Below are 21203 nucleotides of genomic sequence, written 5' to 3' on the forward strand. Positions count from 1 at the left end.
GAGCCTGGCGGAGCGCCGCGCGCCTGGCCTGCATAAGGACCCGGTGTCCAGGAAGGTGTCACGCTCGAACATCAGCATGGGCGGTCTCTGTGTCACTGACCGGCACGACGTGAGGCGTGACGTTTCCGAGCACATCCGTGCCAATTTTGGCGATTTTGTCACAGGCCAGCGATTAATAATTCCCTTTCTTTCGACGTGCTCCGTTGACGTCACCGGCGATGGCATATGCATAGACTAAACGCGCCGAGTTCAAAGCGTGTGAGCATACGCGGCGTGCAACTTTCTGTATCTGCATGGATCGCTAGTGAGTGGAGCGGAGCGGAGGGAGCCCCCACGCGGAGCGAGGAGCGTCGGGCGTCGCGCGGCGCCCGGCGGCTGCGTGCGAAGCGCGTCGTTGCGAGAGGTGCACCGCCCCGCCCCGCCCCCCGCCGCCTCGCTTATTGTTTGCCCTTTGCGCCGAACAGCGCGTCGCGCCGTCTCTCTCGCACTCACGGGGCGCCCGGCAAGGGTGCGAGAGAGGCAGCACGACGCAGCTCTGTTCGGAATCAGACCGCACCGGCCGTGTAATGGTCTCTGCCCCGTCCAAGGAGGCCGGGCTGCAGGGTGGGGAGGGCCGGGCGTGTGCGTGTGTGTGCGTGTGTGTGCGTGTGTGTGTCCAAGGTGGCCGATTCACGCTGTCACGGGCGCGTCTGCCCCCGCCCCCGCGGCCCCGGCACTAGCCCGGGGAGGCCCGCTGAGCCCCACGCTGCGCTGCGGGCTGCGGGTGGGGTGTGGGGCCCCCAGCCCCGGCAGCCCCGGCAGCCCCCTGGCGGGCTCATCCAGGCGCTCTTCGGCCACAGTCTTGGCGGGACTTCGGCGCGGTGCAAACAGAATCGCGGAAGGCTAGGCGTGACGGGACTGCGGGACCCTCCGGCCAGCCATCGGCGTGCTCCGAGCTTGGAACGGCGACGCGGCGACGCGAGTGCAGTGCTTCGGGATTGGAGTTACCACGGCGAGCGGCGGTCCCAAGCCGTCTTCTTTCATTGGCCCCGATAAGGTTTGTGAAAGAGATGCCCATGATAAGAAGTGAATTCCAGGTTTCGATCTCGCTAAGTCATTTTTCTCCTTGGGTCGTAACTCGGTACTGGGCGTATAGGTGCTCTTTGTTCTAAAATATGCCAAGTGCATCGCGATATGTAGAAAATTTCGGTCATTCGGTTTCCCGCCGGTGCGCGTGTGCGTCTTATGTTTCTAAACATCATGTCCATCTGCATACCTGAAAGCATGAGATATTTTCCCACTCCCCAATTCAATTAAAGTAACCCTCAGATTACTGCAACCTAATGAAGGCAGCCCCGCGACTGCAGGGATTCAATGCGTCCGGCTTCTGGGTTCGTCGTTTCAGTCATGCGGGGATGCCCTGCCGTGGCGCCGCGTAGCGCTTCCGCGATTGCCCCGAATTTAAACGAGGCGGCGACGGAGGCCGCACCGCACGCGGCACGCATTGTCACCAAAAAACTAGGCCGACCCACTTTTAGGATCGGGTCGTTGCCCCGGCGAATCGGGCGGAATCGGATCAACCAGAGGCAACCGCAGGACATTGGCCGCACAATTTGCACTCGTCGCGACGAGCCCACGGCTGCCCGCGGCTGCCCGCGGCCCAGTGAGTGGACTTGCATTCATTTGGTGCGGAGGAGGGGGAGGAGGGTTGGCGCCCGGCGCGTCGTTCCGTCGCTCTGTCTCTGTCGCACTACAGGGCGTTCCGTAGGGGTGCGAGAGAGACAGCACGACGAAACGACTCCGAATCGTTGAGCTACCGAACGCCGCCACTGCACACCGCCTGGCCACCTGGCCGCCAAGCGCCCCGAGCCAGGGCCAGGGTTCAAGTACTGGGGGACGCTTCCTTTTTCGTCGGGCCTCCTAGGTGCCGTTAGAAGGAGGCTCGTCGAGTGTGGTTTCCACCATGTTTTAATGACTCTGCCAGTCGTAAAAGACGAAGCGACCCCGTCGGTACTCCATAATGTTCAACAGACGTGGCGCAAGCGGAGAAGACACTCTCGCGACGGACTGTACCCGGGGCCGTTTTCCAGCCTGAAATCTGCCGAAAAGGAGATGGCTCATCGCTGAGGGCGAGTGAGGGCGACTTGCGCTGACCTCGTCGACGACTACGGGGTGTTTTTCCTTTGTTGCACTGGTACACTAGTTTTTACAGTGTGTGCGTGGCGCGGTGGCCCGCGCGTTGCACCACCGCGTCATCCAGCGCGTTGGTCCAAGGGCAGCCCTTCGGCTTGTGGTGCGCGCGGGGCGGGGCGGGGCGGGGCGGGGGCGGCCGCAAGGGGCGCGCATCGGGGCGCGCCGGGGCTTACCCGCCATCGCGTCCGCGTGGCGGCCAAGCACCGCCAAGCACCGCCAAGCCGGATGGCTCTGGCGAGCGCAGACCAGACACCGGCGCGACTGGACGGTCGGGACGGGGCTGGACCAGGCTGGACCAGCCGGCGGCCGTGGCGCCACCCCGGTGTATCGGGCGCCGAGCTCTGGAGCATCGCGATCGACGCGATAGAGACGCGTGACGCGTGCGGTCCGCGCTCAGGGTCTCGGTGGCCGTGGCCGCGGCCCGCGGTCCCGCCCGCCCACGCCACCGCAGGCTGCAAGTGCAGGCTGCGGTTTGGTGGCACTGCGGCACTGTGTGGCACGGTGGCGACGCGTCGCCGGCAAAGGTTTCCTGATTTTGTCACCGCAGAGTGGCACGGTGTCGCCGCACCGCCAGCACCGCCAGCGGCAACGAGCATGGCGCCGCGTCGCGCGTTCGCAGAAACGGGTCCGTCATCGGAAGCAAGCGGAAGACACAATCGAGGCGCCATCGAGGTCCACCGTACCGGAGATTGTATCATTGGCACGTGGTGAACTACGGGCGCCTCTGGACCGGCCGGCAGCCAACACTCTCGCGGGCCCGAATCGCGGGGGATTATTTGGTCCAAGCTTGTTTCAAGCCTCCGTCTTCCCGCGCGTCTCTCTCCCGCCGTGCCACGCCGTGCCACGCCGTGCCACGCCGTGCTGCGCTGTACCCGCAGCCGCCCGGCCTGCCGCCGGCCAAGTGCGAACTGCGGCCCGGCGGCCCGTGGATCGAGGCGTGCTTTCTCTGTTGCCCAATTTGCGCCAAGGTTGCGCCTGCCGCCCTGACAGCCGCCATTTCTTATCGGCGCGGCCCTTGCGTACTTTTTGTCTCGTCCCTTCTGGTTGCCTCGGCTTCGGCCGCCTGGATAATAGTTTCCACCACAGCGATTCCCCCCGTGCCGCGGCGCCGCGGGCCTTCAAGGCGGAGAGCCTCGCCTTGCCTCGCCTTGCCTCGCCGCGCTCAGGGCCTCGCGGACCGCGTCGCGGACTCTGCGGGGAATCGGCGACCGGGAGGAGGATTTTGGATTTTCGGGTCCGGCGCGCGGCGTGGCGTGGCGTTTGGGTGTTTGCCGCGGGCAAGCAGAAGCAGGCTCGGAAACACTAATGCACGTGGCCGTTCACGTCCCGCCTGTTGGCCTAACCATCATCTCAAGGAAGCGGCGAAGCGGCGGGGGGAGGCGAGTGGTGTTTTGGTCGGAGCCACACACCACACTCCATCACGCCGCCTTCGGGCACCTTCGGGCCTTCGCCGACAGCCGGCTGACTGACGCATAGGCGGACGGCCGGGCGTTTCAACATGAATGTCACCCCGTGGTAAATGTGCACTGCTCGTCCTTCGTCGCGACAGTAGCGCAGTAGCAGCAGCCAGCGAGGCGCCTCTGGAGTCCCCCCCCCCTCCCTCGCCTCGCCCATCGCGCTGGATGAGTCAAAGCTCGGGGAATCGGCTGCTCGTTATTTAGCGCATGGGCAGGAAGTGCCCCCTCCCCCATCCCCCAAATCGGGGTCGGCCCCTCCGGTCCCCACGCCCCGCCACGCCCCGCGCAGCCAGGCCAAGCCAGACGCGGCCGTGTCAAAGGATGCTAATTTTTTCCATGTCGCTGGCCGCGGGTCATTATCTGGTGCACCGCTTGCCTCGATTGCCTCGCTTGCGGTGGCCATCCGCACCTGCATGGCGGGGCGGGGCGGGGCGAGCGCGAGTACTAGGGTCAGTGATTAGCGTACGCGGGGTTATTGTCCCCACAAGGCCGGCCTGCCGAGCGTGCCGGGGCGTGCCGCTCTATTTTTGATGCACGCGTTGCTCGTTGCCGGCGAGAGACGAAAGTAGTGTAAAGTACCCGATAGTCGTCCGCGGCGAGGCGACGGCCGATGGCGCGGTCCCCGCGGTCCCCGGAGCGCCGTCGCCGCCGCGGGTACTTGGGTACTTGACAGGCGATTGCCTCACGGCGCGCTGCGCAGACTCCTCGACGTCTCGGTACTCATACTCTCCAGCCGGCCGCCATTTTGTTTTCAAGTGCCGCGGAGCGACCCGGTCGCGGCGCGCGTGTGCGTCACGAGAGCTCCGAGGGGGACGACAGAAAGGTCAGAACCGGAGCCGATTCGGCGCGCCTAGACGAGTCGGGGCCGAAAAACGGATTGAACCGCGACATGACGGCTTGCTGGGGAAAGTAGTGTGTGTTTGGGCGCGCGGCGGTGGCAGGCCGCCGGCCGGCAGCCGTCGAAACAATATTGTCATTCCAGTGCGCCGCGCGCTGCGCGTCGAGTGTCGGCCGTCTCGGCCGCCTCGGCGTGCTGTTGCATGGCGGCGTGGCGGCGTGGCGGCCTGCAGCCCTGTTTGCCGAACGCGAGGCGTGGCGTTTGTTTGCTGAGCACGCAGACGTCGCAGACGTCGCCCTGCCTTAGCCTTCACCTCATTCGGCTCGTTAGTCGAGTCGTTACGGGGTGGAGGGGCCCGGCCGGCATCGTGCGTGTCTCGTGCGTGTCTCGTGCGCGCCCCACTGGAGCGCCTGCGAGGTAGGCCACCCAGCCGGCCGGCGCACGCAGCGGCTCTGCAGGACGGCCTACCCTAGACTTCGCAGGCGCCCCGCCGCCCACGCGCCACGCAGAGCGCAGGATGGGTTCCGGTCGGACACTGGAGCCCCGTTGGTCCTTCTGGAAAATTTGCAGTATTAGAAAGCGGTTCAGTCTCGATGCTCGGAGAATCACAAATTATTGGTGCCCCCCCCCCCTTTTCTCGCCAGAAGCGGTAGGGCTCCTCGTTGTTGCCGTTCGTGGGACGTCCTGGGTAAACCCCATCGGCCGGGATGCGCGAATTCCTCCTGCAGGCCTCGTGCCGAAAGGCCAAGCTGCGACCGGACCGAACGAATTTTCCTCTCACCCGTAAGGGTACCGTTGGGAGTCCATGTCGGCTCTGGAGGTGTGTTCGTGCTAATAGCTGGAAGCTTGGAAGCCCCTGACCGTCTAACTCATGTCGCAGGTGATCTCCGTCATGCCGCCTTTCGAGGGTTTCGACTGCACGACGGGCACCACCAAGGCTGGCCAGACCGCCGAGCCCGAGCTCAACAACAACGTCCTGCTCCTGGACAACACACCGGCGCGCAAGGAAGTGGCTGCCGAGGACGACGATGAGGAGTTGGTGGTGGACGACAAGGGCCAGCGCCTCGTGGACACGCCCATCCCCGCGGCCAAGGAGATCGAGAAGGAGGCACACAAGCGCGAGCTGAGGGGACGCCAACTCGTGTGGCACAACATCATCCTCATCACCGTCTTCCACGCCCTGGCGTTCTGGGCCACCTTCACCTACATCTTCGACCTCTCGTGGAAGTCGTGGATTTACAGTGAGTCCCCAATACACGACGCTTCTGGCGCCTTGTTGCAATGCAGTGGTCCTCACCCCTCTTGCTCTTTGCAGGCATCTCTCTCGGAGCCCTCGGGGGTCTCGGAGTGACGGCGGGCTGCCACCGCCTCTGGTCGCACCGCTCGTACAAGGCCGCCGCGCCCCTCCGGGTGTTCCTGGCCCTGTGCTACTCCATCGCCGGCCAGGTAATAACTAAAACTAGTTGGCGGTAACAGAGCGCCGAGGTGAACTTTGCTGTGAACTGAGGCCATCTCCGACCCACAGAACACGATCCTGGAGTGGGTGCGCGACCACCGCGTGCACCACAAGTTCACCGAGACGGACGCCGACCCGCACAACGTGAAGAGGGGCTTCTTCTTCGCGCACGTCGGCTGGCTGATGCAACGCAAGCACCCCGACGTGCTGCGGCAGGGCCAGAAGGTGGACCTCAGCGACGTGCAGGCCGACCCCGTCGTCCAGTGGCACCAGCGGTAAGCGTAGGCTTGCGTCGTTTCGTTTGTGGCGTCCTTGCTGCTTGCTGCTGACTAGCACACTGTCCTCACTGCCCGCGTGTTCCCCGCGCAGCCACTTCCTGCTCCTCAAGATCCTGCTCTGCTTCGTGCTGCCGCCGCTCATCCCGGTGTACGCGTGGAACGAGCCGTGGCACCTGGCCATCTACTCGTGCGCCGTCGTCCGCTACGTGCTGCTGCTCAACTTCACCTGGCTGGTCAACAGCGCGGCGCACATGTTCGGCAACAAACCGTTCGACAAGTAAGTAGCCGGATGGCCGGGGCCCGGCCGGGGCCGCGCGGTGGATGCGGCTTGAATTAAATGCTGGGCTGCAATGTCTGACCTGTCCTCCTCGCAGGCGCATCAACCCCACCGAGAACGTGCTGGTGTCCGCCGTGGCCATGGGTGAGGGCTGGCACAACTACCACCACGTATTCCCCTGGGACTACAAGACGTCCGAGTACAGCTACTTCTTCAACGCGACCACCGTCTGGATCGACATCTTCTCCAAGCTGGGCCTGGCCTTCGACTGCAAGACGGCCACGCCCGACATGGTGCGCCGCGTGGCGCTGCGCCACGGCGACAACTCTCACCCCGACCACAAGCGCGTCGAGAGCGATCACCACCACCCCGAGGAGGTGACGTACGACGAGTACCTGCGCGTCATCAAGGAGGACGACGTGTACACGGGCGTCAAGGACCTGCACAACGAGGAGGACGTGACGCGCTCGGAGAAGGGCAGAGCGTGAGGACCGCGGCGCGTCCACGTCCAGGATGACGTCCAGGATGGCGTCCAGGACGGCGTCGCGGACGCGCGCGCTCAGTGAGGACTGACTGATCCTGGCCCAGTCGTGGCGCCCCGTGCCGCCCGGCCTGCGCGTAGCGCCCTGTGCGGCTGTGCGTGCGGATTTGCGACGATTTGCCCAGAGCCGCTTGCAAATACGCCGCCGGACGCGGGCAAAGCGGCGCAGCGCGGTGGCCGGGCGAGGTGCATGACGACGCGAAGGCGCGTGGCAGACAGTGGCGTGCGCGAGGCGGAAGGGTTGCCTGCTTGGCGGGCGGCGGCCTTGCCGTGGCCGTGCCGCGCGCCGCGACACACCGGCAGGCCACCCAACCTACTCGAGGCGAGCAGACGCCGACTTGTGGGTTGTGGTTTGGCGGGCATCGAATGCAGCAGCCTGCCCCACGGCGACCTTAAAGGCTTCGCCGGTTGCTCGGCGCTGCTGGCGGGGGGGCGTCAAGCGGAGCCAAGCGGAGCCGGAATGTAATTTTCGAATGTTCGAGTTTGTGATACTTCGGGGCGCACTGTTAGACTGCCACAGGCCGGCATGCAGTCGGCATGCAGCCGGCAGGCCGCTGGCACGGTGCGCTTTAGCAGTGCGCTCGCGTGGCGTACAGGGGAACCGCTTTCTCTTGTAGCTCATAGTAGTGTGTAGACATAATATTATAATATAAATCTTGTTTTTGTGAACTTGTACTGAGTGGATTTTCTTTTGTAATAAATAAAATATCACAGATGTAGAAAGTGTTGTGAGGCGTTTTGCAGACAGGGAAAAATAGGCACCGAAAGCGATACAGTCGCCTTCATTTCACTCAAGTGCTCATGGCCGCACACCCCTGGTAACGAAAAATAAACCGTCGAGCAAGAGACCCTTCGATTCATACGAAGTTCTACTTACTTTTATCCATCTATCCCGCGGTTTGACACCTGCGTCGCATATTTTATGGACCCTTATTTATCCCGGCAAAATTTTTGGTGACGTTTGTGGACGAATGTTGTTCAAGCAAATGTTCAAAGAACATCTTTTCAATACATTTTTCTGGATGTTGAAGGAAGTTGACAAAAAATGATATAGCGTTTTATAACCAAGACAAAAGTATTTTTATTGCAACAATTATCAAATATATAATTTTTTTCGTCACTCCACGTACGATCAGTCAATGTTTTTGAATTTCTCCACCCACGATGGAAAATTCACAACAATCCGATAAGCTAAAAACGCAACCCGCATTTGAAGCACTCCATGCCGACCAAAAGAGACTTTTCTTAAGTAAACAGAAAAAGAGTCAAAAGGCTGGAGGACGCTACAATGCACGGCTATGTACGGCACGTCACTGGCTACTCTAGACATACAAGTATCAATAAATAATCAAAGCTCCTTCTCAAGAAACAAAAAGTGCAATCAAGAGCTCTATAAAAACAGTAGGCTAATTTTTGTTCATGTACAGGCTCAACATTATTCACTCTTGACATAGGATTATCACAACCATAGCTTTAAACTACATTATGCCGAATTTCATAAGATTTCCCGATCACCAATTACAAAACACTATCATTGAAGATGTTTGCGGATGCCCTTACCCAGTAAGTCCAAACTCTAGCCTACTCGTTTGTACCTAACTTTTTCAAATAGTATCTATCGGCAAATTGACAAAATTTGAGAGAATTATAGAAAAGTCGCAGACAGATAATGAAACACTCTTGACATAGGATGAAAATCTTTGGAGGAAGAAATAAAACTATGGCCTCAACCGACCACGCGGTGTTGTGGGAACGCTCAGCCCCAAACTCCGCCTGCTCTGCAGCCGGCGCCTCTTCAGTCCTTGAGCTCTCAGTAAGACATGAGACAGTGATACACCGATTCGATGTCGATACAATGCGATCTCGACTTAACGCCCTCGGCGTACACTCTACTTCTTGTTAGAGAACGTGTCAACCAGAAAGGGCTCGCGCCGCAGAGGAAGTCGGTTCTACTTCCTGGGCACACATTTCAGTAGTTAAAAACAGAAAAGCCGTGTCACAATAATGAGCAGAATCTGACACCAAAAACACAGATCCATAAGCCTACAGTTGAAATAACATGATAACTACATACTTAAAATTAATGTTGAAAAATTGTGCCCCACTCATTGGGTTGCAGAATCAACAAAGACAGTATCCAATAAGCTACGTTATATCACAGAAAACGTTATGTCACGTGAGAAGTCAAGCCACCGAAAATAAGATTTCCTTTCATGCGCGTGTCTGCATGCTTCTACTAAAAACGTAATGTTCTAACACAAATTTTAGAAAAAATTGCCTTTACTTGGTGGACTTCCCTTAACATACTCTGAAAATGAAAAAAAAACCTACTATATTGTGGATAATAATGAGAAGAGTCTAAGTCATAGCACTGGGTAAAATTATTACAAAGAAGGTTGAAAAAACATAAAATTTTGTCTTTCTCTATCGACACGCAAACCAATTAAAACTTAAGGCGAATCTACAACCCAGCTGTTGACGCTTCGTAACAACCCATGGCACAGAAGTTGTCTTGGACAGACTACATTCACATTTTGAGTCGCAATTAATGTGACACCGGGCACTCATTCTCTCACAACACGCTCACACGCTCGGACACACACACAAGCACGCACTTTCTCACACACATGCACGCATACTATGTACACGCCCACCTAGAGGGTGTCTAGGTGGACTTCTTGTTGAGGATGTTGGCCATCTGCCGGTCCTCAGGGGTCATGTCCTTGTCTCCCCAGCCCCAGACTTCGTGGCTGCCGTCACCGGTCCTCTCCACGCGGGACTTGACCATGGCGGAGGGCACGGTCTTGAGGTCGTAGGCCCAGCCCAGGCGCGAGAAGAAGTCGATGAAGGCCGTGGTGAAGTTGCCCCTGTAGTTGCCCAGCTCGGCCGCCTTGTAGTCCCAGGGGAAGACGTGGTGGTAGTTGTGCCAGCCCTCGCCCATGGCACCGATGGAGACGCCCAGGTTTTCGGAGGGGGCAATGGACCTGCACAAGGGAATCCGTTAGAGGAATTGCGAGACACTGAGGCTGAAAGGTACGGACAGGCGGTTAAAACACTCACTCATCGTAGGGGCGGTTTCCCCACTTGTGGGCGGCGCTGTTCACCAGCCAGGTCATGTTGAGGGTGAACACGTAGCGGAACATGGTGGCCACGAACCACGAGTTGGTGAAGGTCTCGTTCCAGAGGTACATGGGGATCATGGTGGGCACGATGAAGCAGGTGATGGGCATCAGGATGAGGTAGTACCTGAAACACAGGAAAGGGATTCCTTAGCATACGATCGCAGGGAAACGCGCGCTGTGCGGCTCACAGGTTCGCAAACAAAACCAAAACTTTGCAAAGAAAGGCAACTTACTTCTTCTGGAAGGCGAGCACGGGGTCGGACTCCAGGTCGGACATGTCGATGCCCTTGCCCTTGGAGATGACGTCGGGGTGCTTGCGGCACAACAGCCAGCCGACGTGGGCGAAGAAGACGCCGCGGTTCAGGTTGTGGGGGTCGGCGTCGGTCTCAGTGTACTTGTGGTGCACACGGTGGTCGCGAGCCCACTCGATGACGTGGTTCTGGAAGGCGATGGTGTTGAACACGGTCAGGATGATGCGCAGGGGAAGGTTGGCCTTGTAGGCCTTGTGGGCCCACAGACGATGGGCGCCGGCAGTGATACCCAAGCCGCCAGCCCAGTACATGACGATGGCTGCAAGAAGAAATACATCGGTCAGGCTCATTTCGAGAATCGACCATCGACTGTAAAACACACACACCAAAAATCCAACCCACCGAAGGCGACGGTGAGGAGCTTGGCGGAGGTGAGGAGCAGGTAGCCGCCGTAGATGGCGGCAATGTGCAGGTACAAGAAGATGGCAACGTTTCTCCAGACGATGCGGATCTTGTGGTTGGGGTCGCAAGTCTGGGGGACATGGGTGTCCACCACCCTGTCCTTCAGTCCCTCGATGGGCTTGTCGTCATCCTCGAAGAGCACACCGGTGGGTGCGTTGGTGATGTTGGGGGCCATGGCGAACCTGCGGCAGACAGTGAAAGGCGAGTTGAGACAAAGTCGCGAGCATTGAGCGCAGCCTGGCGTACCCGCGGGTGCGCGCACCCTCCTACACCAGAGCACGATAAGCTGCCTACGCGCAAGGCGCGGCCATGGCGGCGCGCTGCCCGGGGCGCCCGGGTGGCCGGGGTCACTGTCTGGGGCCAGACAAAGACAGAGCTCAAACACTCCCCCACCCCTTTCTTTCTCTACCAGCTCACCTGGCCGTGAACCCGCGACGCCAGGGCGTCCCGTGGCCTACAGCCAGGCGCCCAAGCCTGGTGGCAGCACCGCCACGACGACGCGCTGGTCGCGCAGGACGCCCTGGACGTCGAGGCGCAGGACGGGGCGCCACCCTGCAGGGGCCGCCACCCCGTGACGGGCGGGACTGGCAAGACTCTCGGCCGACGAGCGCCCCAGCGTAGCGCACCGAAGCGCAGCGACGCCCTGCCCGCAGGACCGCCAGCCCCCCACTGAGGGGGTTGTTGCCAAACGCCAAACGCGGCGCCCTTCTCTTGTTCGGGGCTTCGGGGCCCCCAGCGCACGCTGCCAACCCCCCGCGGCCAACCCTTCTGCGCCGCGTGGTACAACAACCGGCGGCGGATGGCGACCTCGGCCGGCCCCGCCCCGGGCCGAGGAGCCGAGGAGGCGGCACCGATACACGCTCCTGGGCCGGTTTTATCCTTGCCGGTAGTCCTACGTCTATGACGGAGTCTGGCCGTAATTTGGCGTCGGAGTTGGTGGCCCTGAAGCGTCTTCCGAGGCTTCGTGGCTCCGTGGCGTAGAAACAAGAGAGCCCCAAATCATGTTTCCACAACAATCCCGAGGGCAGGCGGGGCAGGCGGCAGGCGGGGCCGGGAGCACTGGGAGGGCCCGTAGCGCTAGGCCACGCCAGGCGCACTCGTGGGTCACTCGGCGATTTTGAGGTTATGGAGCGGTGCGGCGGTGCGGCGGTGGGAAGGGCGCGAGAAAGGGGAACATGGCTTTGGGAGGAAAGGACGGGTTGAGGCGGCCGGCAGGACGGGGCGGGGCGGGGCGGGGCGGGGCGCGCAGAGATAGGGCCATGACCTTGGCGAGTCAGCTGGCCTTAATCAATACGAGTGGGAGGGAGAAGGGCGTCACGTGACCGCTTCCCGCCCTTGCGCTTGAAACTGAGAGCTCGCGCGACGAGGCGGGAAGGGCCTGCCGGACGACGGTTGCCGCCGAAGTCGACGAGGCACTACGCGACGTCGTCGCCGAGCTCCGCGGCCACCAGGTGCGAGGGGCGCTCGAGCAGCAAACTTACCGGCACGGCGTTCAGAACGACTGGCTCGGCTATGGACACGCGGCGTCGTCGGCGTGGTGTCTCGGCGGGTTGCCGGCGAAGAGTGGCACCGGGCGGCACCGGGGCCGGCCCATCCTGGCCGCCGTCGCGGACCGCCACACCGCCGTGGCCACGGCCCGGTCGGTGGGCCGGCCGGTCATATCCAACGCGGAGGGGAGGGGCGGCCAGGCGGCGCGGCCAGGCGGCGCGGCGCGCGCGGATTACAGTGTCATACGGGGAACACGCGGCCGGCGACGGCTCCGCGATCACACCACGCCGCGGCTGCCGCGGCCCGCGCGCGCCGCCCCACCCCGCACCGCCTCAGAAGACGCGGCGACACGCAGGCCCTCTGTGACCGACCTGGAGGGCGACAGGCTCGGCGACAGGACAGCCCGGCCCGGCGTGGCCATCGGCCGCCTTGCCGCGCATTGCCCCGCCCTGCCCGCAACGCACAAAAAGCATGACAGACGGCCGACAGTTCGTGATGAGAGCAGCGCGGAATCGCGGCCACGACATGGAGCGGTCAACCACAGACAACCAAAGAAATCGATGCCGGTTTCAACCACTGTCATCTATAGGGTTCTATTCACCTAAAGAGAGTGATTTTCACTACATTGTTGGTAATCAATTTTCCCCAGGAATGGCCACCCGATGGGAATGCTGCATTTACTGGGGTGTGGCAACAGCGCGATCTCGGAGTGCCGATCGATTCGCGTCACGGCTGAGCGGCGCAACTGCGTCGGGCTTCCCTTACAGTCACTTGGCCCTTTTGCTCCGGGACGGCCGGGACGTTGTCGCTTGCAAAAATGGGTCCGGCCGCCGTGTTTTTCCCTACACGTGACATTGCGACGGAAGACAAGAAGGGAAGCGGCGAAAAAAACAAAAACATAAAAAGCGAGCAGTCGGATTGGTTCGCCGGGTTCCGCACGCCATACGCCAAGCTGGCCAAGCGCACGCACGGCCGGGCCGGGCGTTGTGCCCGCCGGCCACCGCGTGATCCAACCGCGCACGGCACAGCGCCCTCTCCAGCAGCGCGCCGTCTCTCTCGCACTCGGCCGACGGCGCAAGGCACAGGTGGACGCGGCCGGCTCTGGACAACGAGGGCATTCATGACGGGCAGGGGGCAGATCCCTATCGTGTCCGCGGCCAGCCCGGACCAGCCCGGACCAGCCCGGCGCGCGGACTGCAGTCCGCATGCGGACGCCAACTGGCGGACGTGCCCTCGGCGGCTCAACCAGCACGCTACCAATAACTGTAGTGCCTCGTCTATGCGGACACGTTCAGCGGACACGTTCAGCGGACACGCGGATCGGCTCCTGGAAGCCATCTCTTCCTTCAGGATTTATCCCTCTCCCGACCGGCGAAAATAGTTCCGAACCGTTTGGATAAAACACAAAACGACAAGAATGTAACATTCATTTCTCTGCGGGCGGCCTTCTTGCGTGGTGAGGCGCGCCCGGCTGGCCGCGGGGGGGCGGGGCGGGGCGAGGCGTCCTCGCGGCACCGGTCGCAACCGCCCTTCCTCCACGCGTCGCCGTTCCCACGCCGGTAGGCAAGCCACCGCACCGCAATGAGCAGGGCGCTGCGAATAGCAGCCAATAGCGCGCGCAATGACATCATCGACATCATGCACTAATTTTGACGTGCACGGATGGATCCAGAGACGGATTCGAGGGAGGGGGGGATGGCGCAAAAGTTGGCTACCTACAGGGGCAAAGAAGACTGTTGTAGTGCCTACCTTCCGCCCCCCTGGGGGACCCCCCCCCCTCCCTCTCTCCGGATCCGCGCCCGATCACGTGAACCACACGTGGCGGGCAGGCTATGCTAATGTCCGGACAATTACTACATACAGGTTTCGGGTGGCGCGATCGGGCAATCTTTTTATTTTTCCCGTCTTTTTACTCGACTCGAAATTCTCATGGACCGAGTGCCTGCCGTCGCCTTTGACCTACAGGACCACGTGGAAGTCGAATGGACAAGACGAAATGCGTCGACCGGTCGTCGAGAATCATTCATGAAGCGCTCGGCGAGCCGAAATCAAGTCCCGATTAAATGCAGAATACATCAAGGTAAATGCGGCATAGCCGGGCATCGCAATCGGAAGTAATGGCGGCATAATCGGAGCGGATGCGCTGTTTTTCCGCAGCTCGCACTCGAGGAGGAAAATGCCCTTTAACTTGAAGGCAGCGTTATCGAGAGGTCGGTGCAGGTGTGCCGCCGAAGTGTGGCAGTCACGTTTCGCAGCGTGTCGCGGCGTGTCGCGGCGTGCCGCGGTGACAGACGGCTTGCACTCGGGCCGTGATTGCCGAGATAGCGTGAGAGGTTCGAGCACCTCAAGTTGAGCAGACGACTGGCCAGTGACAGTAGTTGTTGCGAAGTGACTGGCTGTCTTTTTCGGCGGGACCACTCCACGCAGCGGGCGACCGGGCCGGCGGGGCCGGCGGACGCATTCCGAACGGACAGTCTCTGTCTCTCTCGCACCCATGGGCGCACCCGTAAGGCCGCACGGGTGCGAGAGAGACAGGCCGACGGACCCAGCCCGGCGATAATATGGCTCCGTTACCGAGCGCCGCCGTCGACCCGCAACCGGCCCTAGCCGACGACCACGTCAACGCCGCGACGAGCGGACGGAAAAGAGGAAAAAGAGAACAAAACTTTTTTTCCAGCACGGGCGGTGCGTTTGAACTGGTTTGAACCGGCCGCGGCCCGCGAGTGTCGACACGATGGGTACAAACAAGGCACGCCGTGAGTCCTGAGGAAGGCCAGGAAGGCCAGGAAGGCAGGAAGGGTAGGGCATCTTGCATGTAATACGGGCGGGGCGGCGCGGTCGGCGCGGTCCTCAAACCGGCCGGGCGGGGTGAGCGTTGCGTCGCCGCGGGCCCGCCGCCCGCCGCCCCGCCCCCACCCCGGCCGTCCTGCAGCCGCGGTGCATCGCGCATCGCGCCCGAGGGGACTCGGACTTCCCTGGAGAGCGCGGCGCGGCGCTCTGGCGATGGCTCTAGCTCATCAGGGCAGAGCAGGAAGCGCCGAACGGGCACCGACCCGGCCGCGGCGGCCACCTGGCCCGAGCAAGCTGGTGACGCCTGTGTGAACCAGGGGGTCACTGGGCCACACCGCTGGCAAAAAACGGTCTTTTTGCTGTCCGCACGCGGCCCCGCGAGGGCCCCGCCGCCTCGCTCCAGGCCCCCAGGCCTCCAGGGCTTGATTGACGGGGTGCTGCGCGTGGCGTATCGACATGTGGGTGACCCGGCCCGCGGCCCGACCAGAAGTAAAGCGTTACATCATGCAGCCAGCCAGCGGCCAGCCAGGGCGTTGTCGGCCAAGTCGGCTCGGGCCAGGCCGGCGCCGAGCCGGGCGCAGCGTCAGCGTCACAACGGCGCAGCCTTTCTGGGACTTGTGCCCTCCGCCACCGCCACACTGCCGCCCTGGGCCGCCCTGGGCCGCGCCGGTGCGGACGGACTCCAGCGGCTCTTCGTCTGTCTCCGCGCGGCCAGGCCGCCGGCCGTGCCTTCGCCGCGCCGTGCCCTGGCCGCACCGTGCAGCTGAGGTAACGGCGTTATGTCACCGCCACGCCGCGCCACGCCGCGAGGCTAGCGCCGCGGTCCACACAGCCGCCCCGGCCTGGCGCCCCGGCGTCTCGGAAGCAGGTCAAGAAGGATGTGTATGTGTCCGACCGGCGGCACTGCGTACACTCGGCGCCCCCGCCCACACACACACACACACACTCGCGTGACCTATTAGCATGGCAATGGACTGGCGAGTGACAGTGCATCAACATACATGAGCACAGCGCGCGTACTTAGCAAGTTACTTAGTCCATCCTAATTTAATGCGGCGTGGCGGGCAGGCCGGGCGGCGACGTGCACGGCGCACGCGCACCGCGCTCGCCTAGACCCGGGTCGCGTGAGCCTCATTGGCGCCAACGCGGACGTCGCGTGCACGTCGCGGCACGGCCAATAATGACTTTAATACTGGTAGTTGAATTCGGCACAGACTTTGTTGGGCGAGGTGCTTGCCCCTGTTTGACGTCCATGCGCTCCATCGGCAACGTGAGAAAGTACCGAGGCCTCGACCAGCGCGACGTGGGGGCTCAATGCCCTGCCCGCCCTGCCTCAAGAAACAGTGGGCCCTGCTATTACGGAGGGTTCGCGGCCGGGTTCGCGGCCGGGTTCGCGGCCGGGTTCGCGGTATCGAAAGCGTGGGCGGCATCCACTGCATCACAGTGCAGGTCCCACTCAGTGCAATTTGAACCGTGGGGTTGACGCAGTAGACGACGGGCCCTGGACGGGCCGGCGGCGGAAGTTTCTCGAAAGTGCAGCGGTCAGGATGGGGTGTGGCCGCGGCGCCGCGGCCTCGGATGGCGGTCAAGTGCGAATGCACGCCGGCGACGGGAGTTCGGCGGCGTGGCCCGGGCGGCTCGGGTTGCGCAATGGACCGCAGAGATTGCCATCGTGGAGCTGGGCGGCTCGGCCAGGCCCCCCGAGAGCCCCGGATCCTGCCGCCACCGTCACCAGCACGGACAGCATCGCTGGCATCGCCGGCATCGCCCTGCCGGCGTGATAGTACACCGCGGTGGCCCCAGCCGGCCCCAGCCGGCCCCAGCCGGCCCCAGCCGGCCCCAGCCCACGCCCGCGTCGCCCTATCAAACTGCGCGGTGGGCGCTTCGCTTCGCCTGCTTCGCCTGCTTCGCCTGCTTCGCCCTGCCTCGCTCCGCGTGGCTCCGCTTTCGAGATGCGGCGGGTCGCGACCCTGCCGCTGTCACGCCACTGTGCATCGCGGTGCCGCGACCGTAAACAAAACGGATAGCGCCGAGTGCGCGAAAGGGAGCCGCCGCCGTTGTCGGGGAGCCCTGGCACCATGCTGGCACCCCCGGCCGGCATGCGGCCGGGCCGGGCCTGGGGTGGCGGTCGTGCGGTCGTCGGGGTGGTGCGGAATCGCGGACGCCAGGCCGGCTGCCCGGCAGGGGCTGGCAGATTAAAGTAAGCCGCCGGGTCAGCCGACGCAGCTCAGGCTGATTCCCTGTCCCTCTCGCACTCGCGCGGCCTTCCGTGCCGGTGCGAGAGAGACAGAGCGCTGTTCGGAACGGACCAACACACCGGCTACGACCGGCTCATTGTGGCGGTGCTGCCGGTGCGGTCCGCCCTCCGCCCGGACAATGAGGCGTGGCGGGGCGTGGCGGGGCCGGTGTTGCCGGCCGGCCTACTGCGATTGTTGGCCAATCCGCTCAATCACAGACTTATTAAGCCCGCCAGCCCCCCGCGGGTTTCAACTAGCCCGCCGTGCAGCACTACAAGGGTGTCACAAGATTTTCTCTTGTCAGCGCACGCGATGCTTATGTTCCATCGATACCGCGCGCTGGCGTCACCCTCGACGCGTTGCATACGTGTTGCAGTGTGTCAGCCGTCACGCAGAATACGCATTGCATCTTTCCACATATTTAATTCTGAGCGATTTTAGGAGGTTTACAGATCTTTTCGTCATACAGAACTCGAGTCAAGCTGGCTCTGGAGCCGGCACGATGCCGACAAGACTTCGAGATTTTGAGACCAGAGCAATGGAGCCGCTATCACGCACTACCCGTGAGGCGTTCATTTGGTTAATAAGAAGTTTCTGCTGGTATTTTTGGGAGGTCCCTTAACAACCAGGTCGGGCGACCAGTCAGGTCCGTGGATCGGCACGGCGGGCATGTGCGGCATCGCGGCGAGGCGGCGAGGCGCGGCGTACACTCCAAAAAGTTTGGCCGGCCCAACAAAGTTTTAAGGCGACTGATTCGGCTGGCTAAAGCGTGTAACAGGCATTGCCCACGGATGCGTTGCGCAAACTAATATTTTGCCCTGACAACTAACTTACTGGAATAAACGACTAAAAGTTTTCTCGACGAACTACATTTGTCAGTTGGCAATCAAATTTCGTCTGAGTTGGCCCACTTTTTTTTAGTGGTGTAGCGGCGGTGAAGCGGCATTTGACGCGGCAGCACCGTGGTCCGCGCCACTCGCACTCTGCCAATGAGAGGAGCGAGGAGACTCACGAGCCCTCACGCCACCGCCGCCACCGCGCCTCCCCCTACCACCGTGCGCGCCGCCACGCCGCGCCACGCCGCGCCTACCGCAGAGGAGGACGACGCGGTGGCTACGGGATCCTGTCTTCGATCAGACATCCAGTTGATTAAATTAAGTGGTAATGCTCATTCATTCACAAGTCATACAATGACTTTTCGTGGAGTCACAATAAGTTATTGATCAAAGGAAAACCGACAAATAGTTCTCAACTCACAAGACAGGTCTAAATGGTTAGTCTAAAAGTCATACGTGTCGTAAATTGGACACGGTACTCGCAAAGCTACTAGTGAAAAGAAAACAAAGGGACGGAAGGTCGATTAATTTATGGCTTCTCACGATTACCATAAATGGCACGTCCGAAAAAACGAGACGACACTGTCGGGTGACGAAGACGGACTGCATGCACGTGCGTGTAGTGTACCGAGTTGAAAAAGTTGAGCCCGCGCGGGACCGTGCATGCAGATTTGGCGAGTTTGCGCGCGAGGAAGAGAAGTGCTGCTTTCAGCCGAGCAAACACTCGGGTGTCAATCCCTGGACCGCACACTCGCCGAGCCGGCGAGGGGCGCGAAGATGCCGCCTCCGTCCCACTCCGTTCCCCCGTGATCGGGCTGCTGGCCCATGGACGCCCCTGTCCGCCGGCGGCAGCACGCGGTCCGGGAGTGGTCGGCCCGGGTCGGCCACACAGCCTCAGGTACTTCGCGGCAAGCTTTGGGCATCGGCCAGAGGCTCCCGGCCGCCCCCTCCCCCGTTGACACTCACGGTGTATGTGTGCGGCTTCCGCCAAAGTGCCATTCTCGTGCGAGCCGCTATGCGGGCACTAATTCGTTCGCTAATTCCCCTCTGCGCAGTGGCGGTGGGGTTGCACCTGGGCAACGGACTAATGACTTCGGAAAACTACTCGAGCACCACTGGATCTAGCGGAACGATATCGCGGCAACGAGGCGTCGGGATGCCGTGGGATTAGTTGTTTTAGCACCTAGACCCGGCTCCAACAATTGAATTTGACTCTCATTTTGAAATGGCAACACAATTACGATGGCAATATTAGTCAGAATTGCAACATGATTGCTTGTCAGGGGCTATAAAGATGCACCCAGAAACATCTGCAGTCAAGCTCTTATGGTGTTTCTGGGTCAATTTACCACGCACATATATGATGGAAATTTTCACGCTTGTATGCTTGTCAATCAATCATGTTGCAAGGGTTGAAACTGCTGCAACCACTCAACACTGTCCCACAACTACCCCCAATTGAACTTACCGGCAAGTGGTATCCGGATGGAAGACGAGCACTCGGCCACTGACTCTCTGACACTACACGTCACTGTTCACTGCCAGCTACACTGGAACTGTTCTCGCTGGACGGGATCCGTCCACTTCCGCGGACACAGGCGTTCTGACGCTGAGCCTCCACCGGCGCCCCTCTATAATGACAACGCGTGCACACGGCGCCCCTCCGCTCCCCCTCCCCCGCCCCCCATCTCCTGAGGAATCAGCCCTACCCCTACCAAAGTCCGGCCAGCCGGTACCCCCTCCTGGCGCGGGCCGCGTGTTCGCGCTCGTACGGCAAGACGGCCATCCGCGGCAGCTGGCGGCAGCTGGCGGCAGCGGCCGGCGTGGACCCGAACCGCCCGAACGCCACATCCGGCGGCCCGAGCCGCGGCCGAGCGCGCCGAACGTGAGCCGAGTGTCCTGGCGGGCCGGCTGCCGGCGGCTGCCCGGTGTCGCGGCGTGGGAATCACGTGTGAGTGTTGATGTTGTTTTTGGATGGTGCGAGCGCTGCGTGGCGGCGTGTAGCGGCGTGCCGGCCGGGGCATGCCTGGGATGCCATGTGGGTGGATTTGCGGGCCAACACGTGTTGGGTCCAAAGTCCGCGCCGCGCTGACCTGATCGCTCGCGCCGCCTGCGTCCGGAGCGACTCATCGAGTCCAGTGGCAAGGGACCACGTACCACCGCGACCGCCACCGCGACCCCCCACGGACCGCCACGTACGCGCTGCATGGCGGCGCGGTGGTGTGACTCCATGGCGTGACTCGCCGTCGCGACGGCCACGCGCCCCGACGCCAGGGAAGCCCGAGGGGAAGCCACCCTGCGGCGAGCTCTGCGGTCCTGCGGGTGCCGCCGGAACGACCTCGGCTATTTGCCCTTGACGGCGGCCTCAGCCTCAGCCACTCGTCCTTGGGGACCGAGTCCCAAACCGGTCGAGGGACGTTGCCGGGAAGTGATCGCGGCACAAGTGCACCAACGCGGTCTCTCAAGGGCCAAATCGTGAAAGCAACTAGACACACCCACACGAGTCGAGGTCACTCCATGCGTCATTGCATGTATAATAGAGGTGTAATAGCAAGACATCCCCAAAACTTTCACTGTTATAGGGTTATTATGGGTGACTTTAACCGAAATTCGGGAAATTTCTGGGCGTATTGGAGTGTAATACACGTAATAGTCGGGTCACTGGTTTTGAGAGTGCATCCCTCGCACCCATTCAAACGGACACGCGATCGTTGAATCAACAGGGCAAACAAAGCCAATTTTTGTCGCAAACTTGTGACAATAGATCCATTTCATTCGTCGCCGATTGAAGACAAAAGAAACAAAAAACAAAAACGACCGGGGATGCTTTGCAAAAAATAAAAAGCACTGTCAACAACACAAGCAGGAAAATTAATAATAATTTAGGCACCTGCTTTCGGGAAAGGAGGAGAACCGCTGCAGGGCACCTGGCGGAACCTGTCGGACTTTGACTCGGCGAAAACATTTTTCAAACTCTCCGACCGTTCAAAGTCCGCTC

General features: G+C 61.5%; 2 protein-coding genes across 3 annotated transcripts; one reads left to right on the forward strand and one right to left on the reverse strand.

Moving 5' to 3' along the window:
* Nucleotides 1-817: 817 nt before the first annotated feature.
* On the forward strand, nt 818-7881 carry LOC117654352 (delta(9)-fatty-acid desaturase fat-6-like). The gene is made up of 6 exons (XM_034400943.1): nt 818-1036; nt 5348-5708; nt 5783-5913; nt 5993-6198; nt 6293-6478; nt 6576-7881. Exons 2-6 carry the CDS (start codon nt 5360-5362, stop codon nt 6964-6966), a joined length of 1263 nt encoding a protein of 420 aa, XP_034256834.1. The 5' UTR covers nt 818-1036; nt 5348-5359; the 3' UTR covers nt 6967-7881.
* A 199-nt stretch (nt 7882-8080) lies between these two features.
* On the reverse strand, nt 8081-19829 carry LOC117654353 (acyl-CoA Delta(11) desaturase-like). 2 transcript variants are annotated; one of them, XM_034400945.1, is made up of 5 exons: nt 19674-19829; nt 10795-11036; nt 10375-10711; nt 10080-10265; nt 8081-10003 (listed from the first exon to the last, which is right to left on the reverse strand). In XM_034400945.1, exons 2-5 carry the CDS (start codon nt 11027-11029, stop codon nt 9685-9687), a joined length of 1077 nt encoding a protein of 358 aa, XP_034256836.1. In that variant the 5' UTR covers nt 11030-11036; nt 19674-19829; the 3' UTR covers nt 8081-9684. The 2 variants fall into 2 exon arrangements, with proteins under 2 accessions (XP_034256836.1, XP_034256837.1); XM_034400946.1 differs by lacking the exon at nt 19674-19829 and adding an exon at nt 12336-12474.
* Between the last annotated feature and the right edge of the window lie 1374 nt (nt 19830-21203).

This window comes from Thrips palmi, unplaced genomic scaffold (genome assembly GCF_012932325.1).
Source record: "Thrips palmi isolate BJ-2018 unplaced genomic scaffold, TpBJ-2018v1 HiC_scaffold_10, whole genome shotgun sequence".
Lineage (NCBI taxonomy): Eukaryota > Metazoa > Arthropoda > Insecta > Thysanoptera > Thripidae > Thrips > Thrips palmi.

Bases quoted from the DNA above. Each gene is read 5' to 3' on its own strand.
- LOC117654353 (XM_034400945.1), bottom strand. From the start codon at position 11,029: ATGGCCCCCAACATCACCAACGCACCCACCGGTGTGCTCTTCGAGGAT. The intron at 10,712-10,794 runs GTGGGTTGGATT...TTCTTCTTGCAG, and splicing joins GCTCCTCACCGTCGCCTTCG to CCATCGTCATGTACTGGGCT. The intron at 10,266-10,374 runs GTAAGTTGCCTT...CCTGTGTTTCAG, and splicing joins GTGCTCGCCTTCCAGAAGAA to GTACTACCTCATCCTGATGC.
- LOC117654352 (XM_034400943.1), top strand. From the start codon at position 5,360: ATGCCGCCTTTCGAGGGTTTCGACTGCACGACGGGCACCACCAAGGCT. The intron at 5,914-5,992 runs GTAATAACTAAA...TCCGACCCACAG, and splicing joins GCTACTCCATCGCCGGCCAG to AACACGATCCTGGAGTGGGT. The intron at 6,479-6,575 runs GTAAGTAGCCGG...TCCTCCTCGCAG, and splicing joins GGCAACAAACCGTTCGACAA to GCGCATCAACCCCACCGAGA.